Source organism: Hippopotamus amphibius, chromosome 2, assembly GCF_030028045.1.
Source record: "Hippopotamus amphibius kiboko isolate mHipAmp2 chromosome 2, mHipAmp2.hap2, whole genome shotgun sequence".
Lineage (NCBI taxonomy): Eukaryota > Metazoa > Chordata > Mammalia > Artiodactyla > Hippopotamidae > Hippopotamus > Hippopotamus amphibius.
In genome coordinates this window covers 36061395-36083702 of record NC_080187.1, presented here as the reverse complement: position 1 = coordinate 36083702, position 22308 = coordinate 36061395, and the positions used below count along the sequence as shown (strand labels likewise).

Sequence of the window (22308 nt, the reverse complement as noted above, 5' to 3'; positions counted from 1 at the left end):
CACGTGGGGTTGATGGTGGTGGCTGAACTGAAGTCAGATGCCTGGGTTCAAACTCCGATCCCACTGATGCCATTGGCTGGGCAGGTCCCCTCTCCCTGGGCCTCAGCATCCCCATCTGGAAAAGGTAGAGGGGGTTCCTCCAGCACTTAAGTTCTCAAGCCAGTGGGAGACATCACAGGGGTGTGCGGGGTAAGCCAGGATCGGCCAGGAGGACTCAGGCAGGGCAGGATGGCTGTCCTCACACAGGCACAGCGAATCCCCAGGCTTGGGGACAGCACAGTGGCAAAAGCAGGCTTCCTGACACCCGTGCTAACAGGATGGACAGATGCATTCAGGCCCGGGGTGGGGGGGTGGGGGGTGTCTCCTTCTAGCAGGACAAGCCCCTCTCCAGCCATACTCTCCCTGGAGCACTGATTCGCAACTGGGGCGAGTTTACCTCCCTCCTGGGGATATTTGACAATGTCTGGAGACAGGTGAGCTGCTGGCATCTATATGTGGAGGTCAGGGATGCTGCCAGGACAGCCCCACAACACAGAACAACCCAGCCCCAAATTTCAATAGTGGCAACTCACTAGACGCCAGTGCCTCAAAACCTTCATCTGTGAAATGGGAGTAACAAAAGTCCACCCTCACGGTAGTTGTGAGGGAGAAGTGAGAATGTCTGTGTGAAGGAAGCATGAACACCTGATAAGCTGTTGTCTAGATCCTTATTTAAGGGCTTAAGACACAACACAGAATTTGCTAAAGGGCTGCAAAGGGCTCCAGGCTGTTTCCAAGGACCAACCCCCACGTCACCCCCAACCAGCAGGTGCAGGAGGAACACATGGTACCCGAAGGAAGGTCCAGCACAGGGACTGGGCAGATGCCGGGCAAAAGCAGCTGTGGGGGTAAGCACCAGCTGCCACGGAGAGGACTGAGGGGCAGAGCGGCTTTTACAGGCAGAAAGGGAGCTGGAAACCTGGGGTCAAGCCTGCTGGGGCTGGAGAGTGAGATGAGATGAGGGGAGCACTCCCTGCTTAAGAAGGTAAGACAAGGGCAAAGGGACCGCCGCCTGCAGGCCCGGAGGGACCCAGACCTGGGTCCGAGTCCCCGCCTGCCACTCTGAGCTGCGCCTCTCTCTGAGCCTCAGTTTGCTCATCTGTGGGATGGAGCTTTCACGGCCCACCGGTAAGGACCGTCTTGAGGTCTGAGTTGGACGGTGCGTGAGCAAGTCTGGCAGGTGCTAAGGCTCGGGGTTCTGACATGGCTTTGTCTCCACCCGCACTGCGGGAGCCTGAGTACCAGTTGCTGCCCATCTGGTTTGCCTTGCTGGCTCCGTGCTGCCGGGGCTGGTCGCTGAGCGTGTCTCCCCGTCTGCCTGGCCTGCCGTTCACGGCCATGTTGGCAGCAGGGCCACCTCATCCAGCTGGGCAGCCCGCCTGGCTGGGGTGGGAGGCCTGGGTTCTGGCCCCAGCTCTGTCGCTGGGTGACAATGGGCACGGTGTTTATGTCCCTGAGATCAGTTTTCCCAAACATTGAGTGGTATTTCACAACACTCTCAAAATCACATTGTTACACACCGGGGTCCACGTGAAAACAGAATGGTGAGAAAAGAGGCTTCTCTGCTCAAAAAATACTGGTCTATGGCCGTACTGTGTGTACCACTCTGTATTCAACATTTCTGAGGGAGACACGACACCAAGCAGGGGCTTTTGAGTCCGTGTGTTTTCCTGCCCTTATTTTACAGATGACCCTGAGGCCCAGAAAGGGGTGGAGCCTCTCTCCCATTTGCCAGTGAATTCAGCTGTAGGGAATTCTCGGGCACTACCCGTAGCCTCTGAATGCCTTGAGCAGGCAGTGATGGCTGTGACAAGGTGGAGGCGGGTGTGTAGGGAGGGGAAGGAGGCAGCAATGTCCCCTCACCCCAGTTCTCATCCTTGTCCTTAAAGCCCAGTGCTTACCCTCACTATCCTCTGGACCCGACTCCTTTCCTGGCGGCTTCCCTTGCAAACTGATTCATTAGCACAGCAAAGAAGGGGACTTGCCCACAAAGCACCTGATTTTACTTGAACAAGTTTTACTTAAACACAGTTTAAGTAAACAAGTTTTACTTAAACAAGTAAGGAATGAAAATCCAGAAGGGCCTTTAAAAACTGCAAGCTAAAACAGATCTACCTGTTCAGTGGCCCTGCCTCTAACCTGAGGGTCCATTCCTCCTCCTTGGAATTTCAAAGGCACGCAGTTGACTCTAAGCCACCCAGACACCCTGGCCAAAGGCCTTTTGCAGGTCGTGTGAATGATGGTGACAGTGGTTTTCAGTGGAAAAGCTCCCAACAGTTCTTGGGGATCTGGGCCTTAGTTCTTTCATCTGGGAAATGGGGAGGATTTTATGATGGTCCCTTAAGTCACTGAAAGCAAGTGATAAGAGCTCTGAACTGGGTGTCAGGGACCTGGTCCCAGCCCTGGCTCCTGCCCTCAGTTTCCCCACCTATACAACGAAGGGAGAGGACTAGGTGACCAGTGAGGTCCCACAAACCTCTAAATCTTTGAAACTTAGCACATAGGAGATGCTCACAGCACGCAATGAGGAAGGAATGACTATTCAGATATTAAACAAAAGGACTGACCTTCATTACAGATGCCCCAGGGTCCCAGGGCTGAAAGGGGAGTGCAGGTTTCTCAACTATAGAGTTTCTTCAAATGCGCCCCAGAACGCCTACATCAAAGTCCTTGGGGATTTGCCTGTGGCACCCTGGGCCTCTCTGGAAACAGAATCAGCCTTTAATGTGCTCTTCAACAGATTCTGATACATATTCAAGTTTGAGAACCACCATTCTAGCTCTCTCTGATGCTGGAAAGTCCACATTCACATCTCATGTCCAGCTTTTGTTGCTTACCCCCATTCTTGGGGCGCTTACTCCTTATGGCGACAACCTTTTCCAACCTCTGATGGCTCTGCCCATGGGAAAATCCTTCTATGTTCTGAGCTGTGACTTAGCACAGCTTACTGACACCAGCTTTGAGCGTGGTTCCCACAGCCAGAGCTGTTCCGCCTGCCCCGGGAAGGCCCCCTGGAGAGCAGAATACAGAAGCAGGCACAGACCTGAGACTGCTCCTCGATCCAGCTGTCCTCACAGGGCAGAAGCTCCTGTCTTCTCTCACCCTGGTCCCCCCTGCTGCTCACAATCTCTCATATCCTGGGAGCCTGCGACTGGACAATGCCCCCAGTGGGTCTGTCCCACTTGGCCGTCAGCTCTGCTGTCATGACTCCGCCACCAGGTGGACACCCCAAGTCTTCACTGAACTCCGTCCTAGTGTCTTCTGACCTCCAGAGTCTGCCTCTGTCTTCCTCCTCCTCCTGATCCCAAGGGACAGATCTCACTGGCATGCAAGTGCAGGTGCAGACAACATGCACCTCGACCAAAACCTAAAGGGGTGCCAGTCCAAGAACACGAAGATGCAAAAGCCCACTGGCTGTGGCTACACTTGGCAGGTTTGCAAATGTAATTTTGAAAGGTCACTGACAGCCCTTAATAATCTGGGCTCTGGAGGGCGAATCGGCTCATGCTGGACATTCATTCTGGCAGCTTCTTGACAACCTCCGTCCACAGGGTGGAGAGTTTTGTCAAAATGAAATCGGTGGCTCTTTGCTCCCTAATGAAATTGATTTCTGCCTTGATACACAACAAAGCTTTCGTTTTATTATTTGGCTAGGGTTTGACCACATTAATTACAGTTTTTTTCAGCATGGCTGCAAGTAATTGAGTTCCAAAAAGTTACTTACTATTGGAACTGATTGCTTTTTAAAAGCACAACTCCCACAAAAGTAAAACAGTCAAGCCCTCATTTTGTCACAAAAGATTTTTTTGGGGGGGGGGGGTAAGATTTGAACAATTCAGGGCAGAAAAAAGTAATTTTCTAGCTTGAAAATCCGAACTCAAAATGGGATTATGCTCCCACTCGGAGACAGTGAACCTGAAATGTGGGTGTGCCCAGCATACACTACCTCACGCGTTTGCCGCCTCAATGGTTTCATCATCACTCGTGTCAGAACTCATATACCGCCCCGAGTTTTTAATCATTGTTATTGGCAGAATTCTACCTGCCTCAGAAGATACGCTACTTCAAATCAATTTCTAACACCAGTACCAGGGAATGCAAAGTGCCTGCCTGGCACTGTGTAAATGTGTCTTCTCCTGGGAGGCTGTGTTCAGCCAGGGCGGGGTATACACCTTCAGCGTCAGGTGGAAATGATGGGCACAGAGCTGCTCTTTGGCAAGCTGAAGGGCAGGAAGGAATTATGGCAAAGATAAAGGACCAGAAATGCAGAAAGCTGTGGGGAGACAGAGAGAGCTGACTGGGACTTCAAAGTTTACAAGGCACATTTCTGTCGACAATATTATTAGTCACCTGGGCCAAGGCGGGGCTTACGTAGAGGGGACAACTGAAAACTCAAGTTGGCACCACAGGGAGAGGGGACACTGCAGAGACCTCTCCTCTAATACCAAACCTAATCATACTTCTAGCTTGCTGTTCCTTCCCGATACATTATTATCCTCCTAGGCCCTGCTCACATGCCACCTCCTCCAAGAAGCCTTTCAAGATGCCCCCAGTCAGACTCACTTTCTTCCTCCCTTTACTTATTCTCTGCTACACCTCTCTCCATCACAGCATTCACCTATCCTTATCCCCTTGCCCAGACTACAAGCTTAGAGACTGATGTGCCTCTGTCTCCCCAGCCAGCTGAAGGCCGGGTGCCTGGTAAGAACGCAGCAGGGACATCTACACTGCTGACCTGTTGCCCCCGCCCTGAAAGTCTGTGCTGAGAATGTGACAGGCTGGTCCCCAAGCCACCTAGGGCCATGAGCAGCATGTGGATTTTTAAAAGAAAAGTAGAAAAAACAAAATTTCTAATTAAAGCATTTCTAATAAGCCAGCTTTGCCAAAACCAATTGTTTTTGATATTCCTCCTGGGTGAAGCAATCTTTTAAAAAAGAAAGGTATTAAAAGTGGCAGAAAGCACCCTCGGCTGGAAGGAGGATGGCGGCTGCTCACTGTTGGGGGGGCTGCCCAGAAAATGTCAGGTTTGAGGCACAAAATGGAAGTGTGTGCACATGTCAGTGTGACACACACACACACACTCATACACAGCAAAACACCATTTTTATAGCTTTAGCATTTGAACTGTGGGAGCAAAGACGAGAGCTATAAAACCTGACATCCAATTTTATAAATCTACCGCAAATACCAAGAACATTTATAGAGAAAATGGGGGAAGCAAATATAGTGCTATGGGGCTCAGAAGGGTAATAACCGGGCGTGGGAGTTGAGACATCAGGGCTCTGCCAGCAACTCGCTGCGGGACCTTGGGAAGGTCCTTTTCCCTTCCTGTGCCTGTTTCTCTCGTCCAAAAGCCAAGGTCTTGACCTGGATGATTCAAGACCCTCTGGCTGCAAGGGCCTGAAAGGTCTAGGGAACAGGAAACCTTGGGATTTTACTGAATGAAGCTGGTTGCTTCAAGCCCTGCCAAATGCCTCTAGGTGGGGGCTGACCATATTTCCTCCGGGGGCCTTTGAGTTATTTACCTAGCTATTAGCAAACTAAGACCCCCAATACTTCCCTGGGGAAAGCACAAGGCTCCGTAAATAACCCCACCTGCATTCATACAGCCACTCTGGGTTTACAAAGAGCTTTCCCTTCCGCCGTGTCCCTGAGCCTCAGGACCGAGGCTCAAGAGACAGGAAATAACTCGCTGGGTGACCCTCATGGCTGGTGGAAGCCGTGGGATTCAGGCCCTGGTCCTCTGGCCCCTGACTGCATCCTTCTCCATGCTGCTGTCCCTTCACTGATGGCAGATACAAGGTCTGCATCTGTCACCATGGCCTGTCCCTGCAGCATCCCACATGCCCTCCCAAGTTCCCAATCAAGCCATTCCCAGATGGCTTTTGCAAAAATATTATCAAATAAGTCCTACTAACAAGATGTTAGAAACGTGATTGGAAAGAAATGTTTTTCTCATTTGGAGAGACCACCCAGTGCCTCAGAAGGGAAGCTGTCCCAGGGCACGAGAGGCTTCCTGGCGACGGACGGGCCGTTGGAACGCCTCCCCCGGCAGGCGAGCCACACAGGCAGATTTATGCGGGCTGATATGAGATAATTAAAAACCAGCTGGAAGTGTCATCGGGGTGGCTCAGACGCTGGAGGGGACCAGGGAGCTCTCGGGGGAGCAAAGGTCAATGCTGCGTGCTCAGCTGGGAGTGGAGACGCAGCAGGTCACGAAGGGAAACCCCAGCCCACTGGCAGGCACGCTGGGCGCTGCCAGGCTGCCAGGTGCTCTGGATAACAGATTGGCGGTGTGAGTGCGGGCACCTCTTGCCTCTGGGTTCTGGGCAGCGATGGAAAGAGGGCAGCTGAGTTAGGACGAGTGTCCTGGGGTTTTCAAAACTGACCATTCCAGGTCCACGTTGCAGCTGGTGGTGCCACCATTCACCCGGCCGTTCAGAAATCTGGACGAGGCCCCTGACTCCTCGCTCTTTCTCACCCTCTTCAATTCTAACAAGACACGGCCTCTGTTCTACTCCCCCTGCCCTAGTCCTGCGCCGAACTGGTGCAGCCTCCCCAGCAGCCAGCCCTTTACCCCACTCTGCCTTCCAGACACATCCGCGGTCAGATGGGGCTTCTGAAAACCTCCATCTCTAAAGTTCACTGTTTTCATTTAGTCTCCTGCACGGAGCGTTTGAGGAGCTTCTGTTTTGCCTACAGCAGCAGCCCCTAATTGCACCATTTCCTTTAAACCTTTTAGAAGGAGAAAACACGTGGCACACTAATTGAGCAGAAAGTTCATTTTCCCGCCAACAGCCCTGAAAGGATGTGAAATCCTCCGTGTAGTGAGAGCGAAGACACAGAACCCCCCCTCCCCTGCCTGCCCTTTGTCTCAGGCCAACACAAATGCTGCCAGAAAACAGGGCCTGGCTGGGAAGCCAGGAGGCAAATGAGCTTCTTCCCCTCTCTGGCCTCAGCTTCTCTACCTGTACAGGGCATTGGGCCAAGGTGATGTAAAAGGTCTTTTTCTGTTTCCTGCATCTCAGGATTTCTGCTCAAGTGTACTGAATGTATGAGAGCTCCTGCCCTGGACCAGGTTCAGGTAATATTTGCAATTGACTCATAATGTCTGAAGACGTGGAGGGAGAGCTAGTGGGTCACCAGGACAGTGAGGAGGATGGACAGGAATGCCTGTTGAGGTGATCCCCAGGAGCGGAAGGTCGTGCTGGGCAGGGAACCCAACAACGGCCGGGGAAGCTCCACTGTGGTCTGGGGGCTCGGCCACAGGGGCAGCCCCCATGCAACTGAGAGGCTGGAGCCTCAGAGGCCGACCCGACAAGGGGCGCTCAGACAGCAGAGGGACGTGAAGTCCGTGCTCCCTGCCCACGACGAAGGACGAGCAGCCTTTCCTCATCCCCCCACCCCTCCCCGCCCCACAAACCTTTATTATTTCTTGCTCCTGGCTGTCAGCAGCAACAAACTAAGATTAATCACTCACCCGCCTGCCTAGACCCAGACATGCCTACTGTTTGAAAACTCTCTCCTTTACTAATATAAATCAATGAGGGGAGAGAAGAAAGAAAAACAACTCTAACAGAAATGCACCCCCAGCGCCCCTGGAACGCAGCCCAGCCGCTTTCTCTGGCCCCGCTGTGCCCACCACCCTCCCAGGAAGCAGCTGTTGGGTGAAGACGCTGCCCAGCAGTCAGCACAAACCTCCAGCTCTAAGCAAGAACCTGACGGGCCTCATTTAGCAACCAGAGCAGGAGGCACTTTCTTGATAAACTGTCCCGCCCCCTCCTCCCCGCCTGGAGGAGGCGGGGCCTTCCCACCACCCTTAGGACTGAGCAGGAAGGTAGCTTGTCCCAGACCATGGAGCCTTTGACCTGGAAGCAAACTTACGAATCAAACGCCAGACCCTCTTTCCATGGGCACGGGGAAGACACTCGCCCAAGGCATCCAGAAGCAGATACAGCTCAGACAAAGCCCGAGGGCGCTTCACCTGGTGCAGCCCTGTCCGCCTTGCTGCCTCCATGGCAATTTCTAAAGGCTCTGGGAAAGCTGGGAGGAGTGAAGACTGGCATATATCTGCTGAGCTGCGTTAATTATTACAACAACTTCATGAGAGTGGCCTGTGTGGCTTTCTAGGTGATGATCAGGGAGGTGAAGTCATTTGCCTACAACCACACAGCAGGTAAAGATGCAGACAGGATTCGAAGCCAGGTATCTCTGGCTGCAGAGCCCATGCTTTTCCCCCTGCATCTTTAAAAGGGCTGCCCTGGATCTCCCCCCGGGGCGCCGGCCCACATGCTGCCCACCTCTTGGACTGTGCCAGCTCAGGTGGCATGTCTGTGGGCATGTCGGGGAGACGGAGGCAGAGAGGTGTTCCACTCGACACCCTGGTTCACAAATGGTTCTAGAATACAGCTCTGGGGCTGTGACTGCAGCCCTGCTCAAAAGCTTCAGGAACGCTCCCTGCCCTGCAGGTTGGAGCCCCGATCCCTCAGCCTGATGACCAGGGCCACCCCTCTGCTTGGCTCCTATCAGTGTTAGCTGTTGCTCTCACACAAGCTCTGCACTCCCTGCCTCCGTGCCGTTCCCTCTGCCTGGCTGCCTGCTCTGTCCTGTCTACAGGTCTAAGATCTGCCCAGCCTGCAAATACTCCCTCTTCTGGTTCCTTCCCTCTCTCGAGGCACTTTCTGCCTTGGGTAGCCTTAAACACGGTCTACGAGTATTTGAGTTGCCAGTGTAAACACCACTTCTTCCCCACTTGGGCTATGAACTCCTGGAGACTGGAGCCCAGTAAGTAACACGGCACTGAAGGGGCAGAGTTTATGGTCTGAGAAAGGCTCCTGAGTGATGAGGGCTGAGTTGCAGCCTGATGGAAAAAGATCAGACCCCAGAAATGTCTCCTGAGGTCAGAATCTGGGCCACATTTGCAAGGATGCTGTGCAGTTTGCCTTGGAGGATTTGAAAGCTGAAGGCACCTTTTCAGGGCTCCCTGGGGCCGTGTCCCCCACTGGAGTTGGGACTCTCAGGACCTAAAGAGAGCTGGGCTGGGCCCTTGTCAGAGGAGCAGGGGCATCCCTGCTGAGGCCTCAGGAGGGCCACTCTGCCCCCTCCCAGGGATGGGCCCAGAGCTAGTAGAGCCTGCCCGGCATACGAGGAGACCCTGCGCTCTCCCTGACTCCCTGCCCCCAGCTGCAAATCCTCCGGTCTTTGAAGTCCCATTTCCCTCATCTTGTCCAGATTCCTTTGCAAAAGCTCATGAAACTAGAACTTGCAAAGAGTCATTCATAGTCCAAAGTGCCTAAAGAACCCTTTTAATGAGATTTTTCATCCCTTTCCCCCACTGCTTGCCTTTCCAGACAGGAAACTGTGTAAGAGAGTGATGTTTTCTTGCCAACTTCTAAAAGCTCTCAACCTCTTGCTTCCCCGAGGCTAGGGTGAGTGTACCAGGGGTCAATGGTCTGTGCTGGGGCCAATGTGCGTGCTGATGGCTAAGAGGGCGCCAAGGGCCTGATGCCCTGTGAGGTCAGGCTGAAGATGGGAAGAGGGAGAGCTGTGAAGGAGGAGGGGATGAGGGCAGTGTTCAAAAGCAACGAGGCAGCACCTGTGTAAGACTGCCTCACGGGTGGGGGCGTCTGCCACGGAGGGGACTTGGATGCGAGGAGGTGAGGGAGGCAGGTGCCACTTGGACTGCCACGGGTGCAGGGGGTTTTCAGTGAAGGGGCAGGTGAGTGGCAGCTTGGGGTGGTCCCTGCAGTGGGAAGCAGTCACCATCTCTGTTGTCAGTGTGGTCAGCTGCCAGCTGGGTAGCTGGTCAGTCATCAATCCCCTCTGGGCCTCAGTCTCCTCAGCCATGAAGCAAAGGGATTGGACCAGCTGGGCCTCTAAGGTCACGTCAGGTTCAACACTGATGACCTTCTGGCCAGCGTAAGGAGTGCTTGGGCGGGGGTGGGGAGACTGCACCGGGAGTCCGCTGCCTCCACTCCAGTCTTGGCTGGCCGGTCGGCTTCCTCTACCCTAAGCTGAGGACAAGGACTGTGATCTCTGCTCTGGCCACCCCGTGGGGCTGTCCCAGGGTGAATGCCCAGGCTTTCTAAATCATGAAGTGCTGTAGATTCGCAGGGTGGAAGCGGGGCTTAAGCATACGGGTTGGTGCCTGAGAGTGGGCACTTCAATGGCTCTATCCTAAGGACCGAGTCTCAGCTCCTCTGCAGGGTGTGAGCCCTGCGCAGGCTCTTCCGCATCTCCAGGGCTCTGCCTGGCCTGCCCCCTCCACCTGAGATGCCCACCAACTGTCCCCGTCCGGGGAACACCTACCCTTTCTTTACGGCACAAGTGTACAGCTGCCCATTGGCTGCTCCAGACCCTCTCACCCCCGTGCCAGCTCCGGCCCCCGAGGCGCCCTGTGCAGACCCGTGAGCAACGAGGCCCGGACTGGGGGTTCTGCAGCCTGGGCCGGAGCTCACCCCTGCTCCCTCTGCTGCCCGGCCTAGGGCCTGGTGCCGAGGGCTCTGGTAAATACCTGCTGAGGGCAGGACGGAAGGGGTGGAGGGCCCTGTCCTGTGGGACCAGGCTCCCCCAGACTCTTTCTCCACCTAGGATATCCTCATAGCAGGACCCAAGGCTCGCGTGATGACGCAGCTGCGATTCCAAAGTCAGTCTGCGCTGAGCTCCTGATAACGTCACTTCCCACCCGCCCCTGCCAGGCAGGCTTCGGGATGAGAGACCCCTAACCTCCACGGTGGCTGGCAGAGCTGGCGCTTGCTCCAAGGAGCTGGGACATTCAGGACCAGGGCCGTTCCATTTGTGGTTGAGGTGATGAATGCCAGGTGTCACTCCCTAGCTGGCAGTCCACCTGGTCACTGGGAGCGAGGGCTGCTCTGGAAAACAAGCCCACCTCTGCCTAGCGGGCTGCCCTGGCCAGCCGTGGATGGCCTAGCTCTCCTCCCCACTTCTGGCCTTCTTCAAGAGAAAGCTGACCAGGTGAGACCACCCCTCCGGCATTTAGGATCTAATGGCTCTAGACAAGCATGCAAAACGAAACCCTCCACCTCCAGCACCCGTGGGCAGAGACCAGTCATCCAAACTGCACTTCCTGATAATGAGAACTGACAGGACGGGTCCAGGAAGACAATCCTGGGCCTGACAGCAGAGTGCTCTGATCCGGGCTCCCAGCACAGGCCCCTGGGCTGCACCCTCGGTCTCCTCCACCTCCTCCCCTCGCCTGGGAGGTGCAGGGCATCTGGCTGCAGCACTCCAAGGACAATGGGTGGCTGAGCCCACCAACGGGAAATCCGGAGAGCCAGAGGCACTGAAAAGCATCTCTGTCTGGAAGGAGAACAGTGCACAGATGAGGACACCGAGGCTCAGAAAGGGGATGTGGCTGCCGAGGCCACGAGGCCAGGGAGTGGGGAAGCCCGGCCCCCGGACTCTAAGCCTGTTACAGGGCAAAAGAGAATCAAGGTGCTCTCTGTCCCGAGAGTGGTCCTACCATCCAGGGAAGGGAGCAAACCAGGGACGAAAAGGGAATTACATACTTAAGACTGTGACAGAAACACTCTTCTGAAGACCCATCTGTGAGCTGGCATTTGGGCCTGTTCGCATAACAGAGGGCACGGGCACAGGGCACTGAGGAACGGGCCATGCAGCCACCGCTGACATAAGTATTCCCGCTACTGGCTAGAGATTCCTCGTGTGCTCCCGTGCTGGCGCCTCCGCCCTGACACATCCTGGGAACTCGGGAGGCTGTTACTCCCTTGCAGGCAGGGCTGTGGTGGGGTCACCAGGGGCCCCAGGGTCCAGCCGGGCCCGCCCAGTGCAGGGGCCCAGCACACGCCCAGTGAATAAACACAACTGCGACAGGGCCCTGGCCCTCATGGCGAACAGCTGGGCCTGGCATGGGGCGCCCCACCCCCTCCTCCGTGCATTCCATCAGCCCTCTTGGGAAGATGCCTCTGGCCTGGTCCCAGACGATGGGATTCTAGCAAGAATGAGATCCACTGAGGAACTCAAAGACTGCCAGTGTGATGAATGTGAAGAAGCCAGTGGGTGGGCAGGCTGTGCAGGTCGGCAGGGAAGGGTGCCGACATGGGAGTCCATCTCTGATGTCACCCGCTTCTTTTACCTCTTGCAGCCCAGAAAGGTACAATTCACCTTGAGGTGGGAAGGTGAAGATCTGGAAGCATCATTCATGGGCACCTGGGTTGCTAGGTTACCTCGAACAGTGAGGGAGGGAGGGGCTGCCTGGAGTAGTGGGGAGTTGAAGACCTGCTGGCCCCTGGCAGCACGGCCAGCGTGTGCACCTGTCTCCTGCCGCTGCCCTCTCCTCAATGCCGTGACAGCCCTCTGGCTTTGGCCTCCTCCTGCCCAGCCAGGTTTATCGTATTGAATTTTCCTTGGCTGTAATAACCGGCCTGATTCCATAAGCCATCAGACCTGATGGTGGACAATGAAGTATGCACGTGTTATTTGTCCTGAGTGCCCTCCCAGCTGCTTAGAAATCCCCTCCACATCCTCCCCGATGTGGCGGCTGTCCAGCTCCTGGTTGTACACCCCCAGGGATGAGATACTCGCTACCTCTTGAGGCAGTTTTGGATATCTCTGATTCCTGATCGGCTCTGACTGTTAGAGAACTGTGCCTCTCACTGACCTGGAATCTGCCTGCCCATTACTCCCCCACCTACCACTTCTGACCTGATGTCCTTGAGAGATTTGTGGTTCCCCCATGTCTCCACACACCCTCCCTTCTCCAGGTGGACTTCCAGTGGAAGTCCTCTGCTTCCTGCCCAGGCTCTGCTCTGCATTTTATCACTGTCCCTCTCAGGTGGGGTCAGTCCTGAGCAGAGAGCACAGGCCAATCTCTCTCCTTGGCTGCACTGACCCTACTGACTACACAGCCTGGCCTGCACAGGGCTCTTCTGACAGCCGCATCCCAGCAGGCCCTCTCTCCATCACAGGGCCTTGAATAATGGCGAGTAGAGCAGAAAGGAAGCAGGCAGAGGGCTGCACCACTCCTGGTGGCCTGTGCTGGCTGAAGGGCCTGGGTTTATACCCCAATTCTGTCACTAACTCTTTAAATCCCTCCTCTCTCCAGGCCTCAGTTTTCCTGTCTGTAAAATGGGTTTTAGATAATTCAATAACTGCACTGAATGATGAAGCCCTCAATCAAAAAACCCTTTTATTTCATGGCCACCTATCCTGAAAGCAATGCCTCGTATCCAGAAAGACCTGACAGCTTACGAAGTAGCTACAGGTGATAACGCCAGTAAGAGTCTTCCTGGCTTTTCCCAGTGTTCCACACAATCTTTATGCGACACATGAAAGTGAGACTTTCCCAAACAGCAAAGGGTGGTCCTCACGGCGGCAGCAGGAGCAGTGAGGAGTGAAACACCCTGCTTTGAGTGTTGGCCCTGCAGCCATGGCCCCTCTCTGAGCCTCAGTTTCCTTATCTGCAAAACAGGGACAAGATGTTTCTCATCAAAGGGCTGTTGTGAGGTTTGAGAGAGAGAGAGAGGTGAGGCCTGCTTCTACAGTCCTAAGCGCTTCTACAGTCCCTGGCTCACCGCAGATGTGAAAGCTATTCTTGGATATTTAATATAAATCCTAGGAAAATGCCCCTCCTCTTCTGGGGAGGCAGAAACAGAGAACATCAAAACTCCTCTGTATCCCAGGAGAATAAGATCAAATTGGAAAAGCGAGGCCTGAAATAACTCATGCTGGCACGTTTCCCAGGGGGACACGGGCGGGTCTTTCTGCCCCAGACCCCGGGGCCGGGCTGCCCGTCGCCGGAGGCTGCCGAGGGCCTGGGGCGGGGGCGGGGGCGGGGAGGGGGGGGGGCTGAGGTGTACTCACTTCAGGGAGAGGGAGTAGTCGTGCCTGCTGGTCTGGCTGTTCCGCACAAGGTAGCTGCACTCCTTGCAGAGTCTCAGCAGGTTCTCAGCGTCTCCTCTGCTGACAGCTCCGTGATACCATCTGCGGAGAGGAGGGGGCGTCGGAGCCCAGCGCGCCAGACCCGCACAGCTGACACCCCGAAAGCCACGCCTCCCGGAGGAGGCGCGGCACCCCCGGAGGGCAGAGGCTGCTGTCCCAGGCCTCCCGGTCACGAGGAAGTGCACGTGTATTTGCATGTGTGCGTGTGCCCGTGCGCGTGCACGTGCACGTGTGTGGACCCGGGTGTTCAGCCGCTCACCAGACAGCGACCAAGTGTCTGCTGCAGGCAGGTCCTGGGGACAGAACGGTGAGCAAACCTGGGGTCTCCTCACCATGAAGCGTACGGGCTAGTGTGGGTGCTACGGGGAAGATGAAACGGGGTCGCCTGGCTTGGAGCGGGCAGGAGGCACTGCCATTTTAAGCAGCGGCCAGGGAAGCCTTCTGCAGAGAGCGACATTTCAGCACGGACCCGAAGGAAGAGAGGGAGGAAGCCACAAAGGACAGCAGCTGGAAAAGGGCATATCTAGCAGAAGAGCAGCAAAGGCAGGAGCGCCTGGCATGTTCTGGAAACAGCAAGGAGGCCAGCGTGGCTGGAGTGAGGCGAGGGGGTGGGGTGGGCGCTGAGGCCTAAGAGGCCGCGCGCCGGGGCCGGGCCGGGGGCCTTGTGCGCAAGGCAACGCGAGGACTCTGGCTTTCTCCATCTGAGTGACCCGGAAGCCCTCAGAGCGCTGACAGGAGGGACGTGTGCTGGCTCTGTGACATCTGTGGGACAAGGGGGCCGTGCTCATCACTCAGGAGAGCAGGCAGTTGGGGTGGGGTGGCCACACCAGTGCTCCTGCCACGCGCCTCTGGCATCGACGGGGCACCCGGGGATGCCAGCGTCACTGCTTCCGGACAGCACGTGGTCAGCAGCAGAACCAGAAGGGAGGGGTGCAGGGGCAGATGTCGAAGGCCCTGACTGCAGGACACAAAGGGGAACGCTGACTTTGAAGAGTGGAAAAGCTGAAGGCAAAGTTTCAGTGGCAGAGTGAAGATTGTAAGATGCTGGCCAGTGGGTGTACTCAGAACGGGTCTCTGTTTACATGAGGGTCTCTGAGGGGCTGGATCAGTGGGAAGGTGGCCAGAGGTGGGGTCAGGAAGGGAACCAGAGGTGCTGGACGGTCAAGGATGGACCATGCGTTGGCTGCTGAGGCACAGATGTGGCTCTGCCCCTGGCCAGCCTGGCAGTCTGGGGCAAGCAGCTGAGCCTGGGTGCACCTCGGCTCCGTATCACGTTAGGATCATTCCACCCCTGTTCTGGGGTTGTGAGGATTACAGGGGGTGATGCATTAAAGGGCTGATGCACAGCCTGGGATGGGGTAAGTTTCAACAAATGGCAGCTACGCGCATCAGCTGCAAGAGGCTGAACGTGTTGACGGCCAAGAGTCCCTTCCCCAAAACTATCATTATTTCAGGCTGCTGCTCGCTGTGAAGACTGCATTTTAAGCTCCCAGGTGTATGGGGGAGGCTGCCTCCTGGACCTGGCCCAGGAGTGCCCTGTGAACAGTACCCGTGAGAGTTCTGGTACAGACATGCTGCTTGGAGAAAAGCGTCGCACTGTCTTTCTCTGCACTTTCTGCTATTCTTAAGGCAGTGTTCTGAACAGTTAGCAGCAGTGGGGATGACATAATTATAACCTTAAAAAAAAAAAAAAAAAAAACCAACCAGCTCTAGGAAAGAAAGGACCGGCGAGGGAGGGAGATGTGAGTATCCCTGTCCAATGAGCATGTGACCGAGTCACTGATGGCCCAGGAGGTGACCGCTCACAGCGGGTCAGCCTTCGGGCTGGACATCTGGAACAGTGACTCGCTGCGGGAAAAGGCAGGGGGAGGTACAGAATGCAGACCCGCCTTCCTGTCTAGGCTTACACAGAAATTAAGAGGATGTGAAGCTGGGGACTGCACGGGCTGGCATAATTAAAACACTCCCAGAGACTTCAAGGCTCAGGACATGCTTAAGAAAGAGAGAAGTGGTTAGACAAGGATGGAGCTAACTTTAGAAGTAAGAGTTAATAGTTTTGCCAAGGTTGTTTTCCTGGGGAATCTCACCTGTGTAACACAGCCCCAGTGAGCTGAGAAAACACTGTTTTTTTAAGAAAACAAGTTTCAGCTTTTGAAGCAGAGCTGTCCTCAGGGAAGGCCTGGAAGTAGTCACCAGGGAAGTGCTGCCCGCGTCCGCCTCCCTGAACATAGGACAAGTGGCTCTAAGGGAGGTGGTGGCAGATCGGCCTCAGGGGGCTCTGGATCCTCGTTAAGGGTAATCCCTGGTGGGTAAACAGGATAAGCTGCTGTTTCCTTCCCCAGCTGCTCCAGACACTCCACAGAGAGAGAAAGGCAGGGACTTGGGGTCGAGGATCAAAGGAGAACCAGGAGTTTGAGAGAAGGGGCAAAGGACATTGGATTGGAGGGTGGGGAGAGGGCAGCCACTGGCCAGACTGCCAGCAGGAAGACAGCTATCAGGAGACAGGATGGGCCTGGGTGGTCCTGCGCGATGGGGGGCATGGCTGGGGGCCGATCCCTTGACCAGAGGAGGCTTTGCCTGGATTGAAAAGAGAATCCAGGCGGGAGACCATCTTGGGGATGTGTTGGACTTTGCAGAGCTGGCCCCTCAGGCCCAAACCAAGGGGCCTCAACCATCACCATCCAGTTCAACCAATACCCATGAGCTCATCCAATATTTACTCACCACTTACTATATCCTTGATCTCACAGGGCTGATGCAGGGAGATGGAGAGTCAACAAATAGATTCAGGAAACAATTTCAGATACAGTGCTGTGTAAGAATACCGGGGCTGTGATAAGCCAGTGCCTGGGGTGGGGGGGTGCCTACTGTGGAATGAATGGACAGGGTCGGACCCCGAGGAGATGACCTTTGACCTGAGAATCTGCACTGTGAGGAGGAGCCAATCACATAAAGAGCCAAAGAAAACACGTTCTCTGCAGAGGAACCAGCAAGTGCAAAGGTCCAGAAGTAGGAATGAGCTTGGGTGTTCACAGAGCAGAAAGGCAGCAGGAATGGTCCAGCACTATGAGTATGGGAACTGGTACAGCATGAGGGTGGAGCAGGAGGCAGGGCCCAGTTTCCCGAGGCCTGTGGGCCAAAGGAAGAAGTCTGATTTCATTCTAAGCATAGGAAGGGCAATGAGAGTTTTAAACAGAGATGCTTAAGAGATACTTGCCCTGGATGATCTTACAAAAGGTTAGTGAGGCTGCTCTGAAGAGCAGCCAGAGGGGAAGTGAAACAGGAGACAAGTGAGGAGGCTTCTGCAGTGGTCCAGATGGAAGGACCTGAGATGAGAAGAATGGATGGTTTTGGGCTATGTTTAGACAGAAAACTGGCAGAACTCAGTAATGTACTAGATGCTGGTATAATGCAAACAAAGGCATCAAGCTGACTCCAGGGTTGTGGCTTGAGCAACTAGGTAGGTGTGATGCCGTTTGTGGAGGTGGGGAAGCAGAGGAGGAGAGGGTGTCCAGGAGAAATCAGGAGTCCAGTTTCGAACATGTTGAATTCAAGATGGCCATTTGTCAGCCAAGTGGAGATGCCAAGAAGGCAGCTGGATGTAGGCGTTGGGAGTTCTGGGAGAGGTGTGGGCTGGGGATGTGTATTGGTGAATCAGCACCAGCATCCTGAGAAGACTACCCAGGGAGAGCACGTAGCTGGAAATTGAGCTCCGGACAGGCTAACCTTCAGGTCAGGTTGAGGCAAGGAGGTAGTGGGGGAGACGGAAGAAAAACTGTGAGCATAGAGTGTCTCCAAAGGAGGGAGCCGTCTACTGTGCTGGCTGCCACAGAGGTCAGAGGAGGTCACTTGGTGAGTCGGGCAGAAAAGGGAAGCAGATTGTGGTGGGTGAGAGAGTGGGAGGGGATGGAAGGGAGAGAGGACGTGCTGACAGCTCTTTGGGGACTTCGTCCATTGAGTGCACAGCTAGCTATTCACTGAGCACCTATTATGTGCCATGCACCGTTCTAGGCACTGAGCACGCAGTGGTGACCCAGACAAGTTCCTGCCCTCATGGAGCTTATGTTCCCAACAGGGGCCAGAGCCAGAGGAGGTCATGACTGGCACATGTTTATACGCTGATGGTACTAATGATGCAGGATGGAGATGGCGGGCTGCCCTGAGTCTTTCCTCTGTCCCAAGAGAGCAAGCAGGTGGTATGGGTGCCTGGGCAGAAGTGTGACTGCCCACCCTCAACAACCCTCTAAGACTGGGGTACACCCCTCGGTGTCCCCATGTGTCCTCTCCTCTGTGCTAGGATGGAGAGAAGTCAGGGCTTGAAGGTGCCCCCTAAACTCTGAGGCAACATCAGTCCAGGTGGGGGATACAGTGAACTTCTCTGCCTGGGTCCTCAGGCTCTGCTGGAAGTGGGATGTTACCTAAGCACACCTCTCGGGTGATGAGGCAGGACCTCCAGCAGGTCAGAATAATCTCAGATGAGACGGGGGAGGAAACGTCAGTTATGACTTTGGACGTGGCCGAGGGCCTTGTTGGGTGGCAATGGAAAAGAAAGGCAGAACTGCCCTCAAGGGGCCCATGAAGCTGCATCTGGGGGTGGGAAGAGGGTAGGCTGGGCCACTGACCCCAGACAGACCTGGGTCGGGATGCATGCTGAGCAGCTCCCAGACGTCTCTGGATCATATTTTGTTTGTTGATTAAAAAGCACACAGTTTGATCAGAAATAAGCAAAACCTGCCACCCAATCTGTGTGGCTGTGAGAAATAATTAACACAACACCCGCTGGGAGCGCCCCCCCCCAACCCCCCAAAGTGCTCAGTACAGCAGGCACAGGGCTGTCACAAAGGAGGCTGCAGCACACGCTTAAAAAGGGGCACAGGAGCACAGGACATCATTCGGAAAACTGCATCCTGCTCAGCAAGGGAACATTTCCTGTGAGGGATGCACTGCCGGCTGGGCGAGACCAGAATCTCCTGGGCGGAGACTAATATAGTACATGATGCACATGATGAAACTTTGCAAGGAACTGGCTCGGTGTCAGCTAATCTCTTGGGCTTATGGAGTGCCTACTCTGTGCCGGCCATGTGCTAAGGATGAGGGAGAAGCGTATGTGAGAGGGAAGTGAGGGGACAGTGTGGGGTCGAGTCATGGAGTTCGAATCTCACCTCTGCACTCTGAGCCATGAGATCCTAGCCAAGGCTCCTCACCTCTTAGAGCCCAGATTTTCTTATTTTGCAATTTATCCCATTTATCCCACATTCGCTTGTTAAGAGGATGATACACCTGATGGTACCAGCACAGGACCCAGGATGTGTTTTATTAAGTTCCTGGAGAAGCTCACTCTAAGGTAGGTAGGTATGTAGAGGGATGAGAAACTGAAAACAACAACCTGGGGGCAATTCACAGAGCAAGTGGCAGAGGGGAGATGGGACTTTATCCTGGAGGTGATGGGGGGGCCACTGAAGGCTTCAGAGTAGAGCAGGGACCTGAGACCCCAGCAGAGAACGGAGAGGGTCATCATGGTCAAGGGGAGGGGCAGTAAACACTGAGAGCAGTGCTGGGGAGGGGCGGGGAGGGAAAGGGGCCGCCGGGATGGGACTCGGACGCCAGTGAAGGCTGGGAAATCTCTGGGGAAAACCCAAACCAAGAGTGTCCAGATCTTGCCCAATTAATATCAAGCAGATGTGGGGCAAAACCAACACTACAGCTATAAAAATAAATATACAATTAAGCAGCAGGATTTAGTATACATTCAGCTTTTCAAAAACTCACTTGCTGCATGATGAAATTAGAAAAGCACATATAAGAGTGAGGGGTGCACCACGTGGATGATTTCACAGTCCTTCCTACTAGCCATCCAAAGGAAGGCAGGCAGTACAGTGTGGAGAGAGGAAGCACAGGGCCAGGAATCAGGAGACACGCGTTCTAATCCCAACTGGACAAACTTGACAGTGGCCTTGAGCTTCTATGAGCATTGACAGTGACTCCAGGTTGCTGAGACCCGGCTTTGCTCCCTGAGAACTTACATTTGCTTCTCCAACGGGACAGCAGGATCCACTCTCTCTCCCAGGATCCCACAGAACTCGGGGCTCCCATGTTTGATGGGCTTGAAGCCCCCTCCGGGAGCTCGAAGCTGGCGCCGACGGTCCCGGGAAGGCGAGGGGGATGACTGCCGTTTCTCATTGCCGTTAAACTGGGCTGTGGGGGAGAGAGAGAGAGCATGGTGACCTGGTTACCCAGAGCTCAGCCCAAGCGTGGCGTACAGTGGGGTCACTGTTGATGGTTCTTGTTGGGGCTTTATAATTTGCAGGCGGAACAGTTCCAGGCAATGAACAAACATGGCTCAAAAGATGTGGGAGGCTGGTTGAACCTCCAGAGGCCACTGAGCTCTGCCTTGTCCCCAAAGGAACCCTCCTGCAACCCCTGTCAAAGGGGACTCCCAGAGGGGGCTCAGTCCCCTAGACAGTTCACAGGGAGAAAACTGTTCCTCATTTTCTGCCAAAAACCTGCCTCAAAGTGGCTTGTCTTCTCCTCCCGTTCTCGCAACCCACCTGCGGGTGCACTGGCCACAGCTGCCCCCTTTCTCCTGGGACAGCCCTAGAGAGTTCTAATGGAGGGTCATGTTGTATCACACAAGTCTGCTCCTTGCCCTGGACCCAGCAGCCAGGGGAGGCTGGAGCAGTGCCTGGCACAGCGGGACGGGCCCTCCAGTGTGCCTCCCTCCCCACCGTGGACCTGTGGGAGCATCGTTCACCCCACGGGCTGGGGAGGATGCCTCTTGAGGGCAGGACCCTGGAGACACCCCACAAAAAGCAGAAAATACTGAGCTAAAACTGGAGTTGCCAGAAGTGTTCCTGGAGACTGGCTAGTCCACCTTGCAAGTTATTTCTCTGGGCTTCTGTTTCCTCCTCTGAAAAATAGGGATAATGACCATACCCACCTCATGGGGTCATCGTGAGGATTCTGCCAGGTGATGCACAGCGATCTTAGCAGAGCACCTGGCGTGCAGTTAGTCTGTGCTCAATCGATGCTATTATAAATGTTTTCTTTTATTATTATCACGTCTGCTCCATGTGAACACAGTACTAAGCACTTCACAGAAGCTTCCAAACTGACCTGAGTCCCCCTCCGAAGCTGGCCAGTGACTAGCTGGGTGCCTTGGCTAAGCTACTCAACCTCTCTGAGGTCCCATCTGCTACCTTACCAGGCTGCCGTGGAGATCACATGAGGGACCACATCCTACGGGCCCAGCACACACAGTGCACTGAGTAAACGGGGCCAGAACCTGTGGAACCATGTTCCAAAGGCCACGTCCAACTGCAGGCCCATGGACACACAGTGGGAGAAATCTCCCCCCAACCAGCAAGTGTGGATATGGCCAGCCGTCCTCCGTCCCCGGCCACACGGCAACCAACCTCACATTCACGGAAGGTGGCAGGAAACCCCTGCCCTGACAGTGGTGATGCGCTGTCCACGGGGATGGAGGACTGTGAATGAACTTGTGTGTCTCAGTCATGGAGCAAGATCATCCATCAGGACTGCACAGCACTTCCATCCCTCCAAGACACTCTTCTCCATTAATCACTACAGAAAACAGCGGGCAGGGGGTTCCCGCCGATGGAAGGCTCTAAACAGGCTGGACCCACGCGTGTGTGGTCACTCTCATGACTGCAGTGGGGTCCAGAAGGCTGTCCACCCTAGACTCTCGTTCACGTGTGCCAGGCACAGTTCAGGGTTGGGGAAACAGCAGTGAGCAAAACAGAAATCCCTGCCCCTGGAGCTCAGGGTCCGAGTGAGGAGAAATAGACAATGAAATTTAGTCAGATCCACAGCACATCAGCCAGGACTGGCAGTGTGGAGTAGGGGCAGAGTGAGGACTTGCCGGGGGGCTCCTGCCCCGCTCTCCAGCTACGATTCTGTCCTGTTTCAAACCACAGGGACAGACAGCAAGTTGGCAATGACCCCAAGGCCCTTCTAGGGAATACATCCTGGGGTTGGGTGTCTGAGAAAGGCCTCCTCCGTCTGGCTGGTGAGCTGGGCTATCACAGTGGTGGTTAGAGGATGAAGCTCAGAGCGGGGCCCTGGCACACACGTCACCACAGGCCCTTCCCTGGCTTCCCAGCAGCCCAGCTCCTCCACCAGGGCTCCCACTGAACCACACCAGCCCTCATGGCAACCAGTCAAATGTGGTGTATGTTCTGGGAGGGGGCGTGAGGAAGAGGTGAAGCAGGTTCTGACCTGAGCAGAGCCCTGGATGGGTGACCTTGGGCAAGGGCAAGCACTGGGATCAGGTAGACAGGTGAGGGCCTGGTCACCTTTCTAAAGAGCTGGTACTTGATCCTATGCATGGGT

General features: G+C 54.9%; 1 protein-coding gene across 3 annotated transcripts in view; it reads right to left on the bottom strand.

Annotated features, from left to right (window-relative positions):
• SHB (SH2 domain containing adaptor protein B) overlaps positions 1–22308 on the bottom strand; it is a 129367-nt gene that overhangs the window by 8271 nt on the left and 98788 nt on the right. The window contains exons 4-6 of one of the 3 annotated variants that reach the window (XM_057721169.1): positions 19983–20154; positions 13882–14001; positions 13156–13478 (exon numbers count right to left, since the gene is read on the bottom strand). In XM_057721169.1, the coding sequence (XP_057577152.1) occupies positions 13475–13478; positions 13882–14001; positions 19983–20154 (296 nt within the window). In that variant the 3' untranslated portion in view covers positions 13156–13474. Of the gene's footprint in view, positions 1–13155; positions 13479–13881; positions 14002–19982; positions 20155–22308 lie in introns of those variants that run through there. The other 2 variants (XM_057721167.1, XM_057721168.1) reach the window with 2 other exon arrangements.